Genomic DNA, 18,314 nt, shown 5'->3' on the forward strand with positions numbered 1-18,314 from the left:
AGCAATAAGAAATTAACCATAGAAATAGTACAGCCAAGTACAAATATTTGACTTTAATCAACTAACTTGCGATTGAAGCTATATATTACAATTAACTAGCATGTCTAAAAGTTAAAGGTTAATCATGCTAACTTCTAGATCGGCTGACCTTGATCATCATTCTCAAAAGGGTCTGAAATTTTAAATTATTCTTTCCTTCACATTATCTTTTTTGTTAAAATACAGAAAAGCACATTCATGGTCATAAAAATAATTGAGAAGTTTAATTAAAAAAGCAATAAATTTACCTTAGTTTTTGGAACAGCTGAATCAGAATTTGAATCTGAATCTGAATCCTTTTTAGCCCTCTTTACTGGTGCTTTTCTGGGTTTTGCAGCTGCTGGTGCTTTTGCTTGTTTCTTTGGAGGAGCTATGAAAATGAAATGCATAACAATAATCATCAAAGAAAAATCAGCATTAAAATACATAAATTAAAAACAATAGTAATAGATAGTTTAACAAGCACCCTCACTGTAGATTAAAATGAAGAAGTAAACCCTGAACATGATGACTCATGCGAATAAAAAAATAAAAATAAATAAATGAATTAAGTTTAAACCATAAAATATTCATAATTTGTACTTGAAAATGCTACCAAAATAATAGTTTTATTATCTACTGGCAAAATGTAATAGCAGCAGAATAATTTCCTATCTCAAAGTCTGAGACAGTAAACATTTTTTTTTTTTTTTTTTTTTGATGACATCAGCACAATAAGCTTGAAGCCTGTGTGTGGGATATGGAAAATGCAGCATATGAAAAAATGCCATGTCTGACTGGGATTTGAACCCAGGACCTCCGGGTGAAAGGCCGAGATGCTACCACTCATGCCATGGAGGCCGGCTTTTATTTCTACACTTTTTTTCCTTTTATTAATTATTAATCTTTACCAAGAAGCATAGTTCTTTCAAAAAGTACTTGATGGATATACAATAAATAAAAAGCAGTTATTGCATAATTTTAATTAATTAATAACAATAAGCCCCTCTTAGAGATTCAGAGAATCTGAAAAATGCCTTTACAGTCTGTTTCAATGATGATGACATCATGACATTCACCTCCCTGCTGTTGTTCCCTCCCTAGGGAACAATGGCTGTTTGTAACATGTTACAAGCAAGCAGCAAACGAATGAAGGGACCAAGTATCTTCTGGGGTAAGAAGATCCCTCCTCTATAGAGTATCAACAGCCTCTTTGAGGGTGGATGAGATTGAGGTTAGAGGACTCCATTGTTCTTGAGGCAGAAAATGGCCCCAAAAGGTGAAAGAGCCAAAATTGGCCAACGACATTATGGTGCAGAAGGCAATAGGAAACCACTTCATTAAAGGTTATCACTGAAGGTTATCCCTTTGAGTTCACATGGCATGGCTCTGTTCAATGTAAAATTCAACACGTTTGGAGATGGGTATGTAGACCACCCTCCTTCACTAAGCAGAATGCACTTATGGAATCAACCATTTATTAAAATTTAAATAGTTTATGAGTAAATAAAATATTTTTAAGACAATGTACAATATTCTCTGTTAAGTGTAGTTCAGTCATTCTCATCCATTTTATCCCACAATCCACAAAAAGTAAAAAACAATAAAATGAATATAATGCAACTCCCCCACTCAAACCCAATGAAACCTAGTTAAAACAATTTAGCTACGTGACAGGAATGAATATGCATGAATGATGTGTACAACATGAGCAATTTACAGGTTCCAACTTGATGTCTTCATACTCCTTGTATTTTGGTCTGCTTGCATAATATTCACTGTGAGAGTATCATATTCGAACATGTGTATAATACATTTGAACACGTCATGCTCTCAGCAGTATAAATTGATTGCACGACATCAGTTCAGTTTTGAACGCAAAGCATGCATCTGGTGCCTTTATTTAAGTTTCTAAAAGTGTAGTTTCATTAAAAATAGTAACTAAGATTTCAGGTTTTTAGTGTACGGTCAAATGGTGCAACTGCTTTTATTTTTCAATTAGATTCTTATGCAAACTGGATAAATTTGAGAAAAAACAAAGTGAGCCATCAACATCCAGTGAATCAAATGGTAAAAAGACAAGATTGTACAATGGCAGTTATTTAAATTATGATTTTACTTCATTGGATGAAAAGTTACAGTACATTGTTTGTTTTCAAGTCCACTGCAATGATAGCATGAAGCTATCAAAATTAATTTGACGCTTGGAAACTAAACATCTGCATCATAAAAGCAAAAACTTGGAATTTTTCAAAAGAAAATTATATTTTGATAAATCAATCGCCTTCTATTTGTAAATCAAACCATACTGACAAAAGTACACTTAAAATATCTTATCTCATACCAATAATAGTAGCAAAGATGTCCAAACCACATACAATCACAGAAAACCTCTTATTGCCTGCTGCAATTGATATGGTCAGTGCTTCAATAGGTATGAAAGAGCAAAACAAAAAACTGAAAAAAAATTTCGCTTTCTAATGACGCAGTACCAAGGCAAATCAATCACATAGCTGCCGATGATTTCTGCTTGAAGTGAGTTCAAGTGAAATTTTTAAGATTCAACTTGATGAATCAACAGATTTGACAAAAATTTCTCAGTTCTTAGGTTCACCTCAGGTTTGCAACATAGCCCATTTTTTAACTGTTAAATGGGATGATTATACATCAATGCAAAGAGAACTCCATGAATACGATGGTAGTGTTTGTGCATATACATATACATCAATATTTTGTCCGAAAAACCATCGATTTTACAGTTACATTTCGAATCATGACACTTGCATGCTGAGTACTAGTTGTTGATTTTCTTTGAAGATTATGGGTTTTATTTCTTTAACATTATTTTGTGGTAAAATTCACTGTTTAATGTTTTTGAAGATTAGTTCAAGTATATTATTTTAATATTTCATTTATTTTTTTTTATATTCATAATGGTTTTTATTGTAAAACTACGACCGGATCTAGTCTTAGCGTTTGTGATATAGAAGAAATTTTTTAAGTGAAAGTGAACATGAATTATCATGTGATAGCAGATCAAATGAAGTAAATAGCAACAATATTTCCATGAGTGATAGTGATAACGAATCCAAGGATGAAAGTTATAGAAATATAATTGAACCCAAAGATGACTTGCCACATCAATTTTTGGAGCTTCCTGGCCCAAAAAATATGCCAAAATTGATTCTGATCAAATTTTTATTTTTTATTTACAACTAGTTTGTTAGAACTTACTGCAAAAGAAACAAATAGGTCTGCTTAACAATATTTGAATAAAAATAAAGACAGGTTATCTGGACCGTATAAACAGTGGATAAATTTGACGAATCTGAAATAAAAGGATTCATTGCTTGCACACTGAATACGGGTATAAACAGAAAGAAAACCCTTAATGTTACTGGAATGAAGTATCATCTCAGGCTACACCTTGGTTTGGGAAAATGTTTTCTGCACTAAGATTCACTTGTTTTAAAATTTTTCCATTTAGTTAATAGTGAAACTTGTTCACCTCCCAGCCATAAAGATTCCCTGTATTAGATATCAACTTACAGTTGACCATGCTAACAATGTATTCCATCAACATTATAAACTACATGAACAAACAAGTATTGATGAAAGTTTAGTCGGTACCAAGAGTCACACATCATCACTACAATATTTGCTTTTGCTATTACCATTACAAACAAAAACACCATCATTGGGGGATTAAATTTTAGATGTTGTGTGACTTTGTTAGTAATTACTGTTTAGAAATTTTCATCTATAGAGGTTTGAAAAGGGATGAAGATAAAATTGAAATTAGTAAACTTGATCTTGGTTATTTTGTAGAAAAAAATTGTTAAAATGTGCAACTATATATAAATAAAGGCTACCATATTTTTGTTGATAACTTTTTTTCATGTCAGCACCTTTATTGCAATATCTATGAGTCTGGTACCTATAGTCACAGGCACTGTTAGAAGAAACAGAAAATAACAGTCCAAAAGAAAATTTGCTGTTGGGGAAAAAACAATATTTTCGTTATGGGCTGCGGCTTGCTTGTACTTACAGAGAAAAAAATTTCAAACAGCCCTTGTTCTATTCTTATCCATCAAATGCTTAGCAAGAGATGTAGATGTAAATGTTCAACGAAGGCATGAGATTGTTTCAAAACCAGAGATTACACAATATATTAAATACATGGGTGGAATTGATATATCCAACATGATGTATACATATTTGGATGAAAGAATGACTATGCATTACTGGAAGTTACATTTAATGTTATGGGTGGAATACTTCTCAAGTTGTACATTTTGTATAAAGAACATAATGCTGGTACAAAGATTAAATCACAGCTTACTTTGACGATAAATGTCATTGAAACATTGGGAAATGAATGGTTGCGAAAGAAAGATGTTCCGGAAGTCCTCGTGGTTTCTCTGGATTGAGAATACTACCGGAAAAAAGGAATTAAGGTGCTGTGTTTGTACCAAGGAAGGGAGGAAAAGGAAAAGAACATGAAGAACTACCTGCAACTGCTGACACAAAAGACTATACGATGAATGCTTTCCAAAGCCTAAGTGTTGAATGTGCCGAGAATTAATAAAAATCATGTAACTTTGTAAATACTGTATATAATTCAGTAATTTTTTTTTTATTTTGTTCAAAAATATCATACTTTTAAGAAAAAATAATTGCAAAAACATAAATTAATCAGTTACATTTTAACTTTAAGAGAAAATTGATAAATTTTAGATTTTGTGGACTAATTTTAGAGAATAAACTATTTTTAGTATTTTACTGGACCAATACTGCTTTATTGGAAGCCATGTTTACCATTATGATTTGTCAGTGAGAAATTTTTGCATGCTTTTTTATGTCAATTTTAGTAAAGATTTACATTTTTCTGAAAATGTAAATTTTGAGTGACTAGCTGAAAACACCCAAGGCTTTAATGATTGATTAAAAGAATCATTCCTTGGAACCAATAATAACATTTTTTTTAGTTTTAAATCACTCTGATTTAAGTTGTTGAAGAAAAAATGCTAATCTTTTGAAAAAAGAGATAAACAAAAATACTAACGCTTCTCCTTAACTGGTGAATCATCACTGCTTGATAGTAGAACGGGCTGTGAAGGTTTCTTTGTAGCTTTTAAAAGGGAATCGAACATATCTTCAGAACTCTCATTTGCTAAAACAAATAAAAAAATATTCATCTAAATAAATTTTGTTCTAAGTAAAACAAAATTTCACATGATAGTGATACAATCAAAATTATGAACCACTACTTTTTTTTCTTTCTTTTTCTGTTTAGCCTCCAGGAATTACCAATCCTGAAGTAATAATAATTATCATTATTATTACTTCAGAGGATGAATGAGGATGATATGTATGAATGTAAATGAAATGTAGTCTTGTAGGCAAACATCTCAGTTTGACCATTCCTGAGATGTGTCATTAATTGAAACAACCACCAAAGAACACCGGTATCCACGATCTAGTATTCAAATCCGTATAAAACAACTGTCTTTACTAGGACTTGAATGCTAGAACTCTTGACTTCCAAATCAGCTGATTTGGGAAGATGAGTTTACCACTAGATCAACCTGGTGGGTTATGAACCACTACTGGTTAATATTTTTTTAACTTAAAACATTGATATACACATAAACTGTGAGCCACTAACATAGAAATACAGCTACAACATTAAAAAATTAAACTCATAAAGAAATAAACAAAAATATACAATTAAGACCAGTGAAAATTAACAAATAATTAGTAATAAGATCTGAAAACATTTATTAATTTATTAAATAACGTGTTAACAATGTTAGAAAATAATACAATCCATAATATCAGTGAGTGTATATAACTGAATTGATAATTCTGAGATACAAAAAATAATAAATTATATGGGGAAAATATATAGCAATATCTCACTTTTGAATATTCTTGAAAAGTAATGTCTATCTTTTCAAGCATAATATCTATATAACTACTTTTTAATTAACACACAATGTGATTATGCAAGCTGTTCCTAACACAAGATGTAGGCAGTGACTATATTCAACTCATTAGAAATATTTCATGTGCTCTACACACACTTAATCACAGCACGCATTTTCTTATCAAAAGATATGATTAAATTTTGCTCATGGTTGTCATTGTCTGTCTTATAAAAAAAATATTATATAATCTTTATACTGCTATAAATATATTTTTTATTATAAGTAATATTGTAAATATTATTAGTAATATTATATTACATGTAAAATTATTTTTTTATGAATTCGTACAGAAAAATTAAGTTAAAATGAAATATAGTATTAAATGCAGAGTCTAACAACATTAATCCTAAACATGTTTGGAGCAGTGAAGTGTAATAGAACAACAGAAAACAAATGAAATGAAACATACAATCTATGAAAAGAAACAAATGTAAAGCTAAAACTATGTAGGTTCACTCAAAACTGCTATCTGTTGAGTAAGAAAAAGCTTTGTTATCAAATAGTAAAGAAATAAGAGGGTGGCAATTCACAATCACCTCATGCAACTGCTATCACCATCATATTATAAGTAAGTGGGTTGAAAGCCTTACTGTAACATACAAAAAAATTTCTATAATACTTAATTCTAAATTAAAAACAAATACTTACGCTTTTCTGCAGGTTGTTTTTTCATGAAATCATTATCTGAATCAGAATCAAATGTCAAAGCCGGCTTCTTTTTAGGTGGTGGTGATGCAGCCTTTTTTGTTTTGGCAGGATTAGCTCTCTTTTTGGGCTTTTTCTTTTCATCCTCTTCACTATCATTCACTGGTGTTGTAGGACGGACACTAAAAAAATAATATAATAAATCAAAATTTTACCAATTTATCTGTTTTATTAGAACATTATAACAATTTAATGATAAAACCACTTACTTGAGATATAGAAAGTATATCACTAAGTTCTCCTGTAACTTTCATAACCTATTAGAAATGTATTAGTGAAAATAATGGAAAAAATTCATATAAACATGTCCTAAAATGCTTTGTTTGCGAGTTACAGCTAGTGAAACATTTCACTCTGATTACAATTACCTTGGTAAAATGAGGTCGTACCGATAATTTATAGGATGTTTATTAAAGAGCAAAATTAGTCATTTCTTATGGTTTTTGAGCTGAAAAAATTAACTAAACAAAGTCCCAGAACCAGATCTGCAGTAGGTTTTGAGAAATCTGGGGTGAAACCATTTTTTATGTTTGACTTACAATAATAACTTTATTAAATGGGTAAAATAAACACATAAAAAACCTTTTCAACCAAACATGTAAAAAATTTAATTCTGAACAAAATGGAGTATAAAACACATTGAATAAAACAAAGAAAAGTTAAGACTGAATTTTACTTAGAAACAGTTCATTAATGCATCTGTTAGAAAAGTACTTATTTAATGTAAACAAAAACCAAATTCTTTTTTAGCGGTGAAAAATCTGAATAAATAAATGTACTTATAAAATACCCGAAAAAGGCTGAAAATTATACAAATATAAAATAAAGATTACTTAGATAATATTTTTTTTATTAATGACAGAAATACAATAAATTACTTCAAAGTTGGCAATAAAATAATAACAGCTGGTCAACAATGTGGAATCCAGTATTGATATTTAAATCATTCTGTAAAGTGAATTGGTTTGCCATTGAAATAATGTCGTACTTATTTACAACTGAGGAATACACTGATACGGTGTTCATTTTGGATGTGTGTAATGTTAATGCTACAGCTGCTGTAGAAGAGCATTAAATGCATTTTCCAAATTGCAGGATTCCAGATCTCAAAACAATTAGCATGACCTTTTACAATCTTCGGGAAACACGTTCCCTATCTAGAATTCATACCAACTACAAACAATCTAATACACTGCTGTTATTGATGAAATTATCTATGCATTCAGTGCAATCCAGTTGTCAGTACACAACATTTTTCTAAGCAGATCTGAGTTTTGCATTCAATGGTTTGGTGAACAATTAAACAAAACGAGTATAAACAGCCAGTTAAACATCTAAACCCTGGAGACAGTCCACTTCATTTGGAGTTCTGCAACTGGTGGAATAAAATCAACAACTCTACAAGTATGTTTTGTTTACCAAAAAGGCAAATTTCAGTTTAGATGGCATCAACATCTTACACAATGAGCATATATGAGCAGAAATAAATCTTCATGGAACGGCGGAAGGTAACTTTCAACACTGATCTAGCTTCAATGTATGATGTGGCCTTCTTCATAATCAACTGTTTGATCATTTATATTACCTGGCTGCTTAAAGTTGAAGTCTGCTCGGACTTTCTTCAAGAATTGCCACAGCTGCTTGAAGATGTTCCTCTAGTACTAAGACAAATTACACTTCCAGTATGATGGCACACCTCCTCACTTCTATTGTGCCCTTTCCACTCACTTAAATCATAATTTCCCTGAGAAATAGTCATGGAAGTCCACATTCCTGGTCACAATGATCACCTGATCTAATAATTTTAGATTTTTGCACCTGGGGATGGATGATACTGTACAAAACAAAAATAAATTCTTGTGAAGAATTAATTGTTCCCATTATGGTTGCAGCTGAGCAATTTAAGGACACTCCTGAAAAATTAAAAAGCACAACAAAACCAGTATAGAAACATGCCAAGAAATGTGTTGAAAATGGCGGGCTCATTTTTGAACATACATTATAAATTGGTACATATAATGACTTTGATCTAGTGTACTGTTTCTAAATAAAAGTCAAACGTTTCTATCTTTTCTTTGTTTTATTCAACTTATCTTACACCAATTAGTTCAGAATTAAATTCTGTACAAGTTTTGTGTTTATTACGAATTTAACAAAGTTATTGTACAACAATAAAAACAGGGAAAAATTTGAGACAAACATCCCAGATTTCTCAAAAACTACTACAGATACAGTTCTGGGACTTATTTTATTCAATTTTTCAGGTAAAAAACCATAATAAATCACTAATTCTGCCTCTTACTTCAAAAATTTCAGTACAACCTCATTTCACTAGAGTAGTTAAAATTCAAACAAGATCTTTCACTAACCGTAATTCAAAAACAATTTAGGAAGCATTTTAGGATACATGTAATAAACATTTTCATTACTTTGATGAGTAGAATAGGTTATGAAAGTTCCTGGAGAACTTTGTGATACGCCCTATATGTGTGCTTATAAATTGATTCTTATTATATACGAAGTCTTTTCAGAAAATAACTGAACTTTATTTGTTTTTATTTTATTATTAATTTGACAGATTATTGGTCCTTGTCCCCTTCAAACTACTCGCCTCCCCTATTCACACACTTTTCCTAGCGGTATTTCCACTTCACAAAGCAGTCCTGGATAGTTTAATTTGAAATGGCCTTTCAGGTCCATGACGAATTTGCTTTAATGTCATCAATAGCCTCAAAACAACATCCTTTCATCATAGATTTTAATTTCGGAAAAAAAAAATCGCAAGGAACCAGGTCTGGCAAGTAGAGAGGCTAAGGGAGGACAATAATCTGATTTTTGACACAAAACTGACGAACTGACAAAGCTGAGTGTGCAGGCGCATTGTTGTGATGAAATTGCCTCGCTACAACTATGGTCTCATTTTGCAGATTTTTTCACTTCACCAATGTAAAACACCTTGATAGTACACACAATTCTCTGTTTCACTTTCAGGCAAGAATTCAAAATGCACAATTCCATTAAAATTAAAAAAACCAGGGAGCATCACTTTAATGATGCTCGATGTACTAGAACGTTAAATTCTAGTACTTTTAGAAGTACTTCAGGGAAAAGGCAAAGAATCATTTGTAAAATTATGCAAAATATTTACTTGAAAGGAGAATGTCCAAGAGGCTTTTAAAAACAATAATGGCAAAGAGATTTTTCAGAAACAAAAGATGAAAAAAAAGTTAAGAACATAGGACATCAAGCCTGTTATCATATACAGCAAAGTCTACTAAGCGCAATCAATAGAAAGTTAAATCTTACAGAGAACATACTTAGTTAAGAGCAATACGGATTCCAAAAAGGATTTGAAAGGCATTTGACAGAATAAGATGGGATAAACTTATGGTCATACTAAAAAAAGAACAGGGATTAAATTGGAGGGAGAGGACTCATTACAGAATTATATTACAACAACATAAAACCGAACCCATAATGTAATCGCTGCAGAATCTGTAGATTATGTTGGAATAAAATTTTATTAATGACACGGATAAATTAAATAAGAAAAACATAAAATGTAATTTAAATGTTGCATTTATTTACCTTATTGTTACAAAAGATGTTCAAAATGTTGTTGTCAATTGCACTGATTTTGCATTCAATGTTCACCTTCAGTTCAACAATATTGTAGGGATTAGATGCATAAACTCTTTCCTTTAAGTAGCCCCAAATTAAAAAAAATCGCTAGTAGACAATTCTGGGGTATGTGGAGGCAATCATCCTCTGCTGACAGCTCATTCATTTGTAAAATCTGCATGAACACGATTCAGTGAAACATTTGATGTGCGACACATTGCTTCATCTTGTTGGAAGAAGCTGCATTCTTTTTCATTATAAGTTAATTCCACATAGAATTCTTCAAAAACCGGGGTAAACTTATGTATTGGACTGTCTGGTCAAAAAATATTAGTCCCACTATACAAATACCAGAAATGGCACACCTAACACCAATTTTCCCATTGTGAAGTGGATGCTCGAATATCTCGTGAGGATTCCTCACCATCCAATACCTGGTGTTCTGCGAATTAACATGGCCGGATAAATGAAGCCAAGCCTCGTCTGACATGAAATACATCAGGTCTATCTACCCACCAACAATGTTTTCAAAAAGCCAGTCGCAATAAACAAGTCGTTTTGGTTTGTCTGTCTCCTTTAGTTGTTGCACAGTTGTAATGCAGTATGGTGTCAATTTTAATTCATGTAGAATTTTACAACAAGATGTGTATTTAACACCAGATTATTGGGATAACTTGCAGCGATTTTTTTTGGACTGGCAGTAATTTTCCTTTCAATATCGGCAACAGCCTGTGGAGTCCTAACAGAAGGTTGCCTATTCTGTTTTGCATTTGAAACCGAATCTATTTTATGCCATTTTTTTAAATTGATTTGTGCATGCTACTCTTTGCTGGGATACAGGCAACCTGAATTTTTTCTGCGAATACTTGATGTGATTCTTCAGATGATTCAGAACAAATATAGGCCTCAACTATACCTATCCTTTTCTGGACTGAATAAGGCGTTTTACACAAACGCAACTGCATCACAATACTGCACTGCAACAAAACATATACTGCACTATGTAACCACCTGACAAACAGCAGTAACAATTATTAATAACATATACATCCATTAAGTCTTGTTAGTTGTGTGAAAATCTTTCATAGTGTCGGGTAGCAGTTTCATTATGGCTTCAGGTTTATGTTGCTTACCTTGTATAAATTAGAAATTTAAGAGTAAGAATTGGAGAAAAACTGACAGAAGAGATAGAACTTTGCAGAGGGATAAGGTAGAGCCTGTTACCTACTGATTGCCAAACTTCATTAATGTTTATTTGGAAGAAATAATTAATGAAGAATGTTTAAATGGAAGTAGAAAAGTGTGTTTCAGGGGAAGAAAATTAGAATGTGCAAGATTTATGGGCGACAGGGCACTGCTAGTTGAAAGAAAAGAAGCAACTAAAATGATTGAATATCTGAACAAAAAATAGGAATACAAATCAATAAAACAAAAACAAAATTGAAGATAATAGAGGTACAGGTACAAAAACTTAAATCAAACTGAATGGGGAAGAGGTAGAACAAGTAGAAACTCAAATATCTTGGAAGCATAACAGAAAACCTTTATCACGAAAAAAAAACTTTTACACTAGAAAACCGCTTAGGAAAGGACTAGCTAAATATTATGATGTATGTATCACTTTATATGGAGCAGAAACATGGACACTTAGGAGAAAGGGAGAACAAATAGAAGGTGTGAAGTGAACAGCTGATGATGATATATTGATATTGTCTCCTTCAAAGTCTCTTAAAGATGTTCCTTCCAATCCTCAAAACATTTTTGAAAAGGATTTTTTAATATAACCTTAAGGTAACTTAGTATTTTTATTTTTTTTTTATTTTAACTCTTGTCAATGTCCTTTTATGTTTTCTTAATCAGTGAGAACAAGTAAAAGTTGCAGGGTACATGTCTGGAGAATATAAAGGTTGCAAACAGTATGGTTACTTTTGGTTAAATAACCATAAATTAATAATTAAGAGTGAGCTACAGCATTATCATGGTGCAAAATTCCAAGAATGTTTGCCAAACTGTAGTCTTTTTCTTGGGATTACCTCATATAAACATCATAAAACTGCTAGGTTGTAATGTTTTGTTGACTGTACAACCTTGTGATAAGAATTCATAATGGGTGAATCTACTGTAACAGAAAAAAATAATAAGGAGAACCTTAGTAACTGATCAAACTTGCCATTTTTTTCTCGATCTTGGATCGTCAGGAAGCTTCCATTGGGATGACTGTACTTTTATTTCAATATTATGACTGTACACACATGCTTTGCCACCTGTTATGAAACGTTTTAAGTAATTCCGAGTCATTGCTAATAACTGTTCTGCAATGTTTTTGCAATTTTGCTTTTGTAGAAAATTCAAATGTTTTATAACAGATTTCGCTGCTACTCATTTCATCCCCAAAATGTTAGTCAAAATTATTTCACCATCTTTTCAGAAACCATGAGAACAATCTTTTCAGAAATTTCTCTAATGGAGATTCAACAATTATTTGATCACCATGTCTTTTATTTTGTCAATATTTCCATCAGTTGATGTGCTGGCTGGGATGTCCAACCCTTTCATTTTCATAGACTTCTTGAACCATTCATGCCACTTATAAATCCTTCTTGTGAGACAGAACATCCTCGCCAAAAGCCTTAACATGTACACTGCACTTTATTTCATTTTTAATGGAAAATTTAAAATAAATCCTCTGATATCTCTTTCTAATAAAATAAATCACTATTAATAATAATAAAATACATCCAATTACTAGGATGCTTAATTTGAACTATGTGCCTAATGTGGCTGAAAATACTAACACATTATACACAATTTTGCATGCTAAGCTAAAAAGAATAAGCGTGCAGAATTAGAAAAAAATTTTATCACGCCTCATATACAAACAAACACTATCAAAATACTACCAAAATAAAGTAATGAGACTAGTTTTTTTTGGCAGCCAAAGTGGCAACACTGTAAAGTTACTAATAAACATATTGTGGTTCTATGAACACCATTTACATTAGTATTAATATTTTTTGTCTATTGCTGCCACGTGAGACGTAAACAAACTTTTCATGGAACAAATTTTTATTATGTGTTAAAAAAATGAGTAATACTAATTGTGAGCAACATTACGCAATCAATTTACGTGTTAAATTCTGTGAGAATGCTTCTGAAATTTTTTCAGAAGCATGTCATGGGCTCATGACAAATGCTCTGTCATGAGCCCATATTTTTAGATGGTTTAATGCATTTTCAAATGGCCAGGAATCAGCTGCGGACGACCCACGCTCCGAAAGACATTAATGTCAAAAACTGACAATGTCGAGAAAATCTGAGATTTGATAAGGTACAACCAGCAATTAACTGTCAGAATGATTGCAAAACAATTGAATTTGAACCATACCACAGTCCATCAAATTTTGACAAACGAATTGGACATGAAAATAGTTTTTGCAAAATTGGTCCCAAAAAACTTCTCTTGAACAGAAAAACAGGGTGGAAGTGTGCTGCAATCTTCTACGGTAAACTGAAACCTATCCTGATTTTCTAAAAACTTTTATTACTGGTGATGAATTTTGTAAATTAGAGTACAATCCAGAAATAAAACGCCAGAGCAAGGTGTGGCACACTTCAAACTCACCACATCCCAAAAAAGCAAAAATGAGCAAATCAAAAATCAAAGCCATGCTAATTTGTTTCTTCGATAGCGATAGCAATGGTGTTGTCCATAAGGAGTTTTTGCCTACAGGACAGACTAAATCAATATGTTTACCAAGAAATTCTTGGAAGACTATGGAAAAGTGTTGCCTGCACAAGACCAGTCATCAAATTCAACTGGATGCTGCATCATGACAACGCACCTTGTTACACTGCACTCTTAATTAATGAGTTTTTGGCAAAGAAAAACATTCCTGTAGTTCCTCAACCAGCTTATTCACCTGACTTGAGTCTCTGCAACTTTTCCTGTTCCCAACTTTAACAAATAAATTACTTGTAAGAAAATTGCAATTGTGACGCACTTTATGATCCAATCTTTTCTTATTTAGTGCAGTGAAGAAACAACAACATCCATTATCACACCAATTTTTTTTTTTTTTAAATTTGTAATAAAATAAAAGCTGTTATTACACTTTTTATATGAAGTAAGAAATTTTCTTCATAGAATGAATCAAATTACTAACCTAAAAGTTTCATCATCTAAATCATGATGAATTTCAGGTTCATCTTCTCCACCATTCAGCACTGCAGCATTGTCTATCAATTCTTCTTCCTCATCATCTTCTAATTCATCATCATCAAATTGATATTTTATCTTTGCAGCTAAAAAAAAACAAAAAACTCATCAATAAAAGATAATACTCAAGACATAGACAGACACAACTTAACAACATTTTTATATATATATTTTTTTAAAAGAAAAAATGTATATAAAAAACAAAACTGATAGCAAATACAAAACTTCATTCTTAATGCCAACAAATTTTAGCTTACACGAAAATACATTCCTCAATTAACAGATTAAAGTAGAAAGAAAATCAGAACTTTTGATCAGGTGATTACAGGATAGAATGCTTAATCAAGTAAATTGGTATGAGTGGTATTAAGTGTTCATAAGCTACTTATTATCTATACCTATTTATTAAACTACCTGCATCAATAAAAAAACCAGAAAGACAGGCAGTGGTGGACTGTGCCCAACAAAGTTATGATATAACCCATCACTGATACCATGTGTAAGAGGAAACTAGAATTAAAACTTTGGACATACCATGAGAATGCAAGATTCAGGACTTCTGAAACAGCTAGTACAGTATAATTTTGACTCGAAAAACACTGAAACAAGATGTAGATGGATCAGAGAAATAAGAGGATTTGAAGGAAATTTGCCTTAAAACACGAAGACACCACAGATAAGATAAAATTGAACAACAAAGTCCAAAAACACCTGCTTCACACTCATCAGAAAAAATCGCATCAACATTTTCAACACCAGAAAGGGCACAAAGATCAGAACATATGAAAAAGTACTGAGAAGACCACAGTGCCCAAACAGTCCCATCAAAGAGACTTGGATAATAGACTGACTTAAGTGATCTTATTCGGTCATGAAAGAAACTAATTATAGTTATCAATTATCATAATCTTGGAAGAAAAAAATTTATATGAAAAAAGCGACAACACAAGAAATACTCCTCTTTTGGTTACAATAAGAATATTTATTGACTAAATTAATATAACAAGTTAAATTTTCATGAAATAAGTGCCTTCTTTAATAATACAATTACAAATTAAAAAATGTCTAGCTACTCATTACAAGTCATAATTGTTCAAAGATCTTTTCTGCTTAACGTTCACAGACCTCACTCAGTTGAAACCCATAAATACAACTTTTTTTATTTTAAGTGTTACTTCTACAGCAATGGGTATGCTTGGATCAATGATTCTCAACCTTGACATTCACAAAATAATTTTACTTTCATTTATTTAGATTTTGTGAAGTTTTCACAATTTATAAATTTTTAGTAAAAATTATGAACCAATGTAACATATTTGAAGACAAGTTTTCAAAGACAAGAACTGAATCAATAGTCTGAATCTGAAAAAAATTTGGAAAATTATATTGCTTTCTAAGCATAGATGGGTTTGTATATAAGCTACAATTAAAAATTACTTGTCACAAACATAAAGAGCATACTGTACTTTTATACAGGGTCATTCACGGGAACCAGATGTTTTTAAAGTGGGTTGTACTCAGGCGTTCGTGGTGGAGGGACACGTGGCTGGTGTCTGACGTTTCCTTTGTTCATAGCATTTACATTTTAGTCGTTGAGATGGAGCCATGGACGCTAGACCAACGCCTGTACGCGTATGACAGTTTTGTGCAAAATGACGAATCCGTAACTGCTGTTCAGCGAGATTTCCACCGTCAGTTTAATATCCATCGTAATGCAAGTGTCCCTTCTCGTAACACAATATTGCGATGGGTAAACAACCTTCGAACAAGTGGTTTAATATTGAAGAAAAAACCACCAGGTCCCCGACGAACTGCTAGCACTCCGGAGAACATCGAACGAGTAAGGGAAGCCATTGTCAGAAGCCCACGCCGCTCTATTCAGAGGCATTCAGCAGCACTTCAAGTGAGCACAAGTACGGTAAGACGAATTCTGCATACAGACCTGCATTTCCATCCTTACAAGATAGCCGTCGTGCAGCAGTTAAAACGAGCAAGATTTCACGCAGCGATTACAATTTTGTCGACAAATGCTTACCATTTTTGAAGAAAATGAAAATTTGTGTTTGTTAATGAATGACGAAGCCCATTTTCATCCGAATGGCTTTGTCAACAAACAGAATTGCTGGTATTGGGCAGAAAGAAACCCACATCAGCTTCACGAGAGACCACTTCATAGCCCAAAGGTGACTGTCTGGTATGCAATAGGAAAGGTCGGTGTTATTGGACCATATTTTTTTGAAGAAAATGATGCTGCCGTAACTGTAACAGCTGATCATTACATTGCGATGTTGAATACGTTTTTCATCCCTTTGTTATGAAACCGGGGAATCGATTTTCAAAATGTGTTGTTCCAGCAGGATGGAGCTACAGCGCACAAAGCGAGGGGAACGATGGCTGTTTTCCATAACTTGTTTCCGGGATGGATCGTTTCCAGATTCGGCGACATTCCTTGGCCCCCTCGGTCCCCTGACTTGAGTAGTTGTGATTTTTTTCTGTGGGGGTTTCTGAAATCGCATGTGTATGGTAATAAACCGCGTACATTGGAGGACCTACAGACGCAATTCGTCATCACGTCACCCAGATTGATGTAGACATGCTGCAAAGAATTGAGGCCAGTTACCGTGAAAGGCTACAACAATGTATTGCCCAAAATGGATATCACTTGCCGGACATAATTTTTCGTTCATGAGTAAGTAACAAATGCTTTGATTTAACAAGTGTTTCAGTACCAATAAAACTTTTTTAAAGTAAATATTCAATTTTTTATGATTATTTTAAAAACATCCAGTTCCCGTGAATGACCCTGTACATCTGGCTAGGTTATAATTTGCTGCCATAATTAGTTTAAGTTTATAATTTTAAGTATTTTTGTTTAATAATTAAATTAATAGTTAGTTAATAACTAAATTTCTTTCTATCAGTTTTATTTTTAAATGTATAAAAAAATTTCAAATTATTTTACAAATATAAAAAGAAACTAGGCTTAGCACAATAAAAAATTAAATATTCCAAGTAATGTTAAGAAATGAATAAAAAACCTTTATTTGACTAATAACAGTACGAAAAGAACAAAAATGTCACACAATCACAAAGTACAACTCCCATGTAACCTCCATAATTATGTACATTAAAATTAATTCATAATGTTACTTGAATAAAGATGGTAATAACTTTATGTAATTTTGTTAACTTAGAATTAACAATTAACAATCTCAGCACAGTGATATTTTATGATAAAACAAAAAATCTACTTAGTATAATCTTTCCATTATATTCTATTTACTCCAAAGTATGATTGACATTTGGAATTGAATATAGTGGAGGAGGAAAAATGCCAGCAATTGATAATTACCATTGTGATATTCCAATGTTTCTACTGCCAGCAGAAGAGAATAAGAACAAATAGAGTGCTCTTTCATTGTCCATAAAGTGAGCAACATCTAGCTAAATTAAGCCTTTAGCTTCACAGACTTATTCCCTTTCACTTATGTTTTCTCCTCTCAAAGTCCATGTTACAATGCTTAAGCTGTCAATTCTGTTTCCCTTACCAAATGTCAATTCCTTCTTTAGATTTTCTTTTTAGATTCCAGCTATTACAGATTATCAGTTATTACTATTGATTTGTTGTGTAAATTACAGAGCTACAGATAAGCCTAATTTTATTAGTCATAACAGTTTCATTAATGTTACTAGTAAACTGCTTAGGGAAAGTTGAACTAAATTAAAAATTATCAACTACCTTTTTGATAACTAATATATTCTGT

General features: G+C 32.1%; 1 protein-coding gene across 2 annotated transcripts in view; it reads right to left on the bottom strand.

Annotated features, from left to right (window-relative positions):
• Positions 1-18,314, bottom strand: part of Top2 (DNA topoisomerase 2) — a 127,145-nt gene that overhangs the window by 7,274 nt on the left and 101,557 nt on the right. For both annotated transcript variants that reach the window (XM_075368649.1, XM_075368647.1), the window contains exons 23-26: positions 14,498-14,636; positions 6,657-6,835; positions 5,084-5,191; positions 288-409 (exon numbers count right to left, since the gene is read on the bottom strand). In XM_075368649.1, coding sequence (XP_075224764.1) covers positions 288-409; positions 5,084-5,191; positions 6,657-6,835; positions 14,498-14,636 — 548 coding nt within the window. The remainder of the gene's footprint in view (positions 1-287; positions 410-5,083; positions 5,192-6,656; positions 6,836-14,497; positions 14,637-18,314) is intronic.

Source organism: Lycorma delicatula, chromosome 6 (assembly GCF_047948215.1).
Source record: "Lycorma delicatula isolate Av1 chromosome 6, ASM4794821v1, whole genome shotgun sequence".
NCBI lineage: Eukaryota > Metazoa > Arthropoda > Insecta > Hemiptera > Fulgoridae > Lycorma > Lycorma delicatula.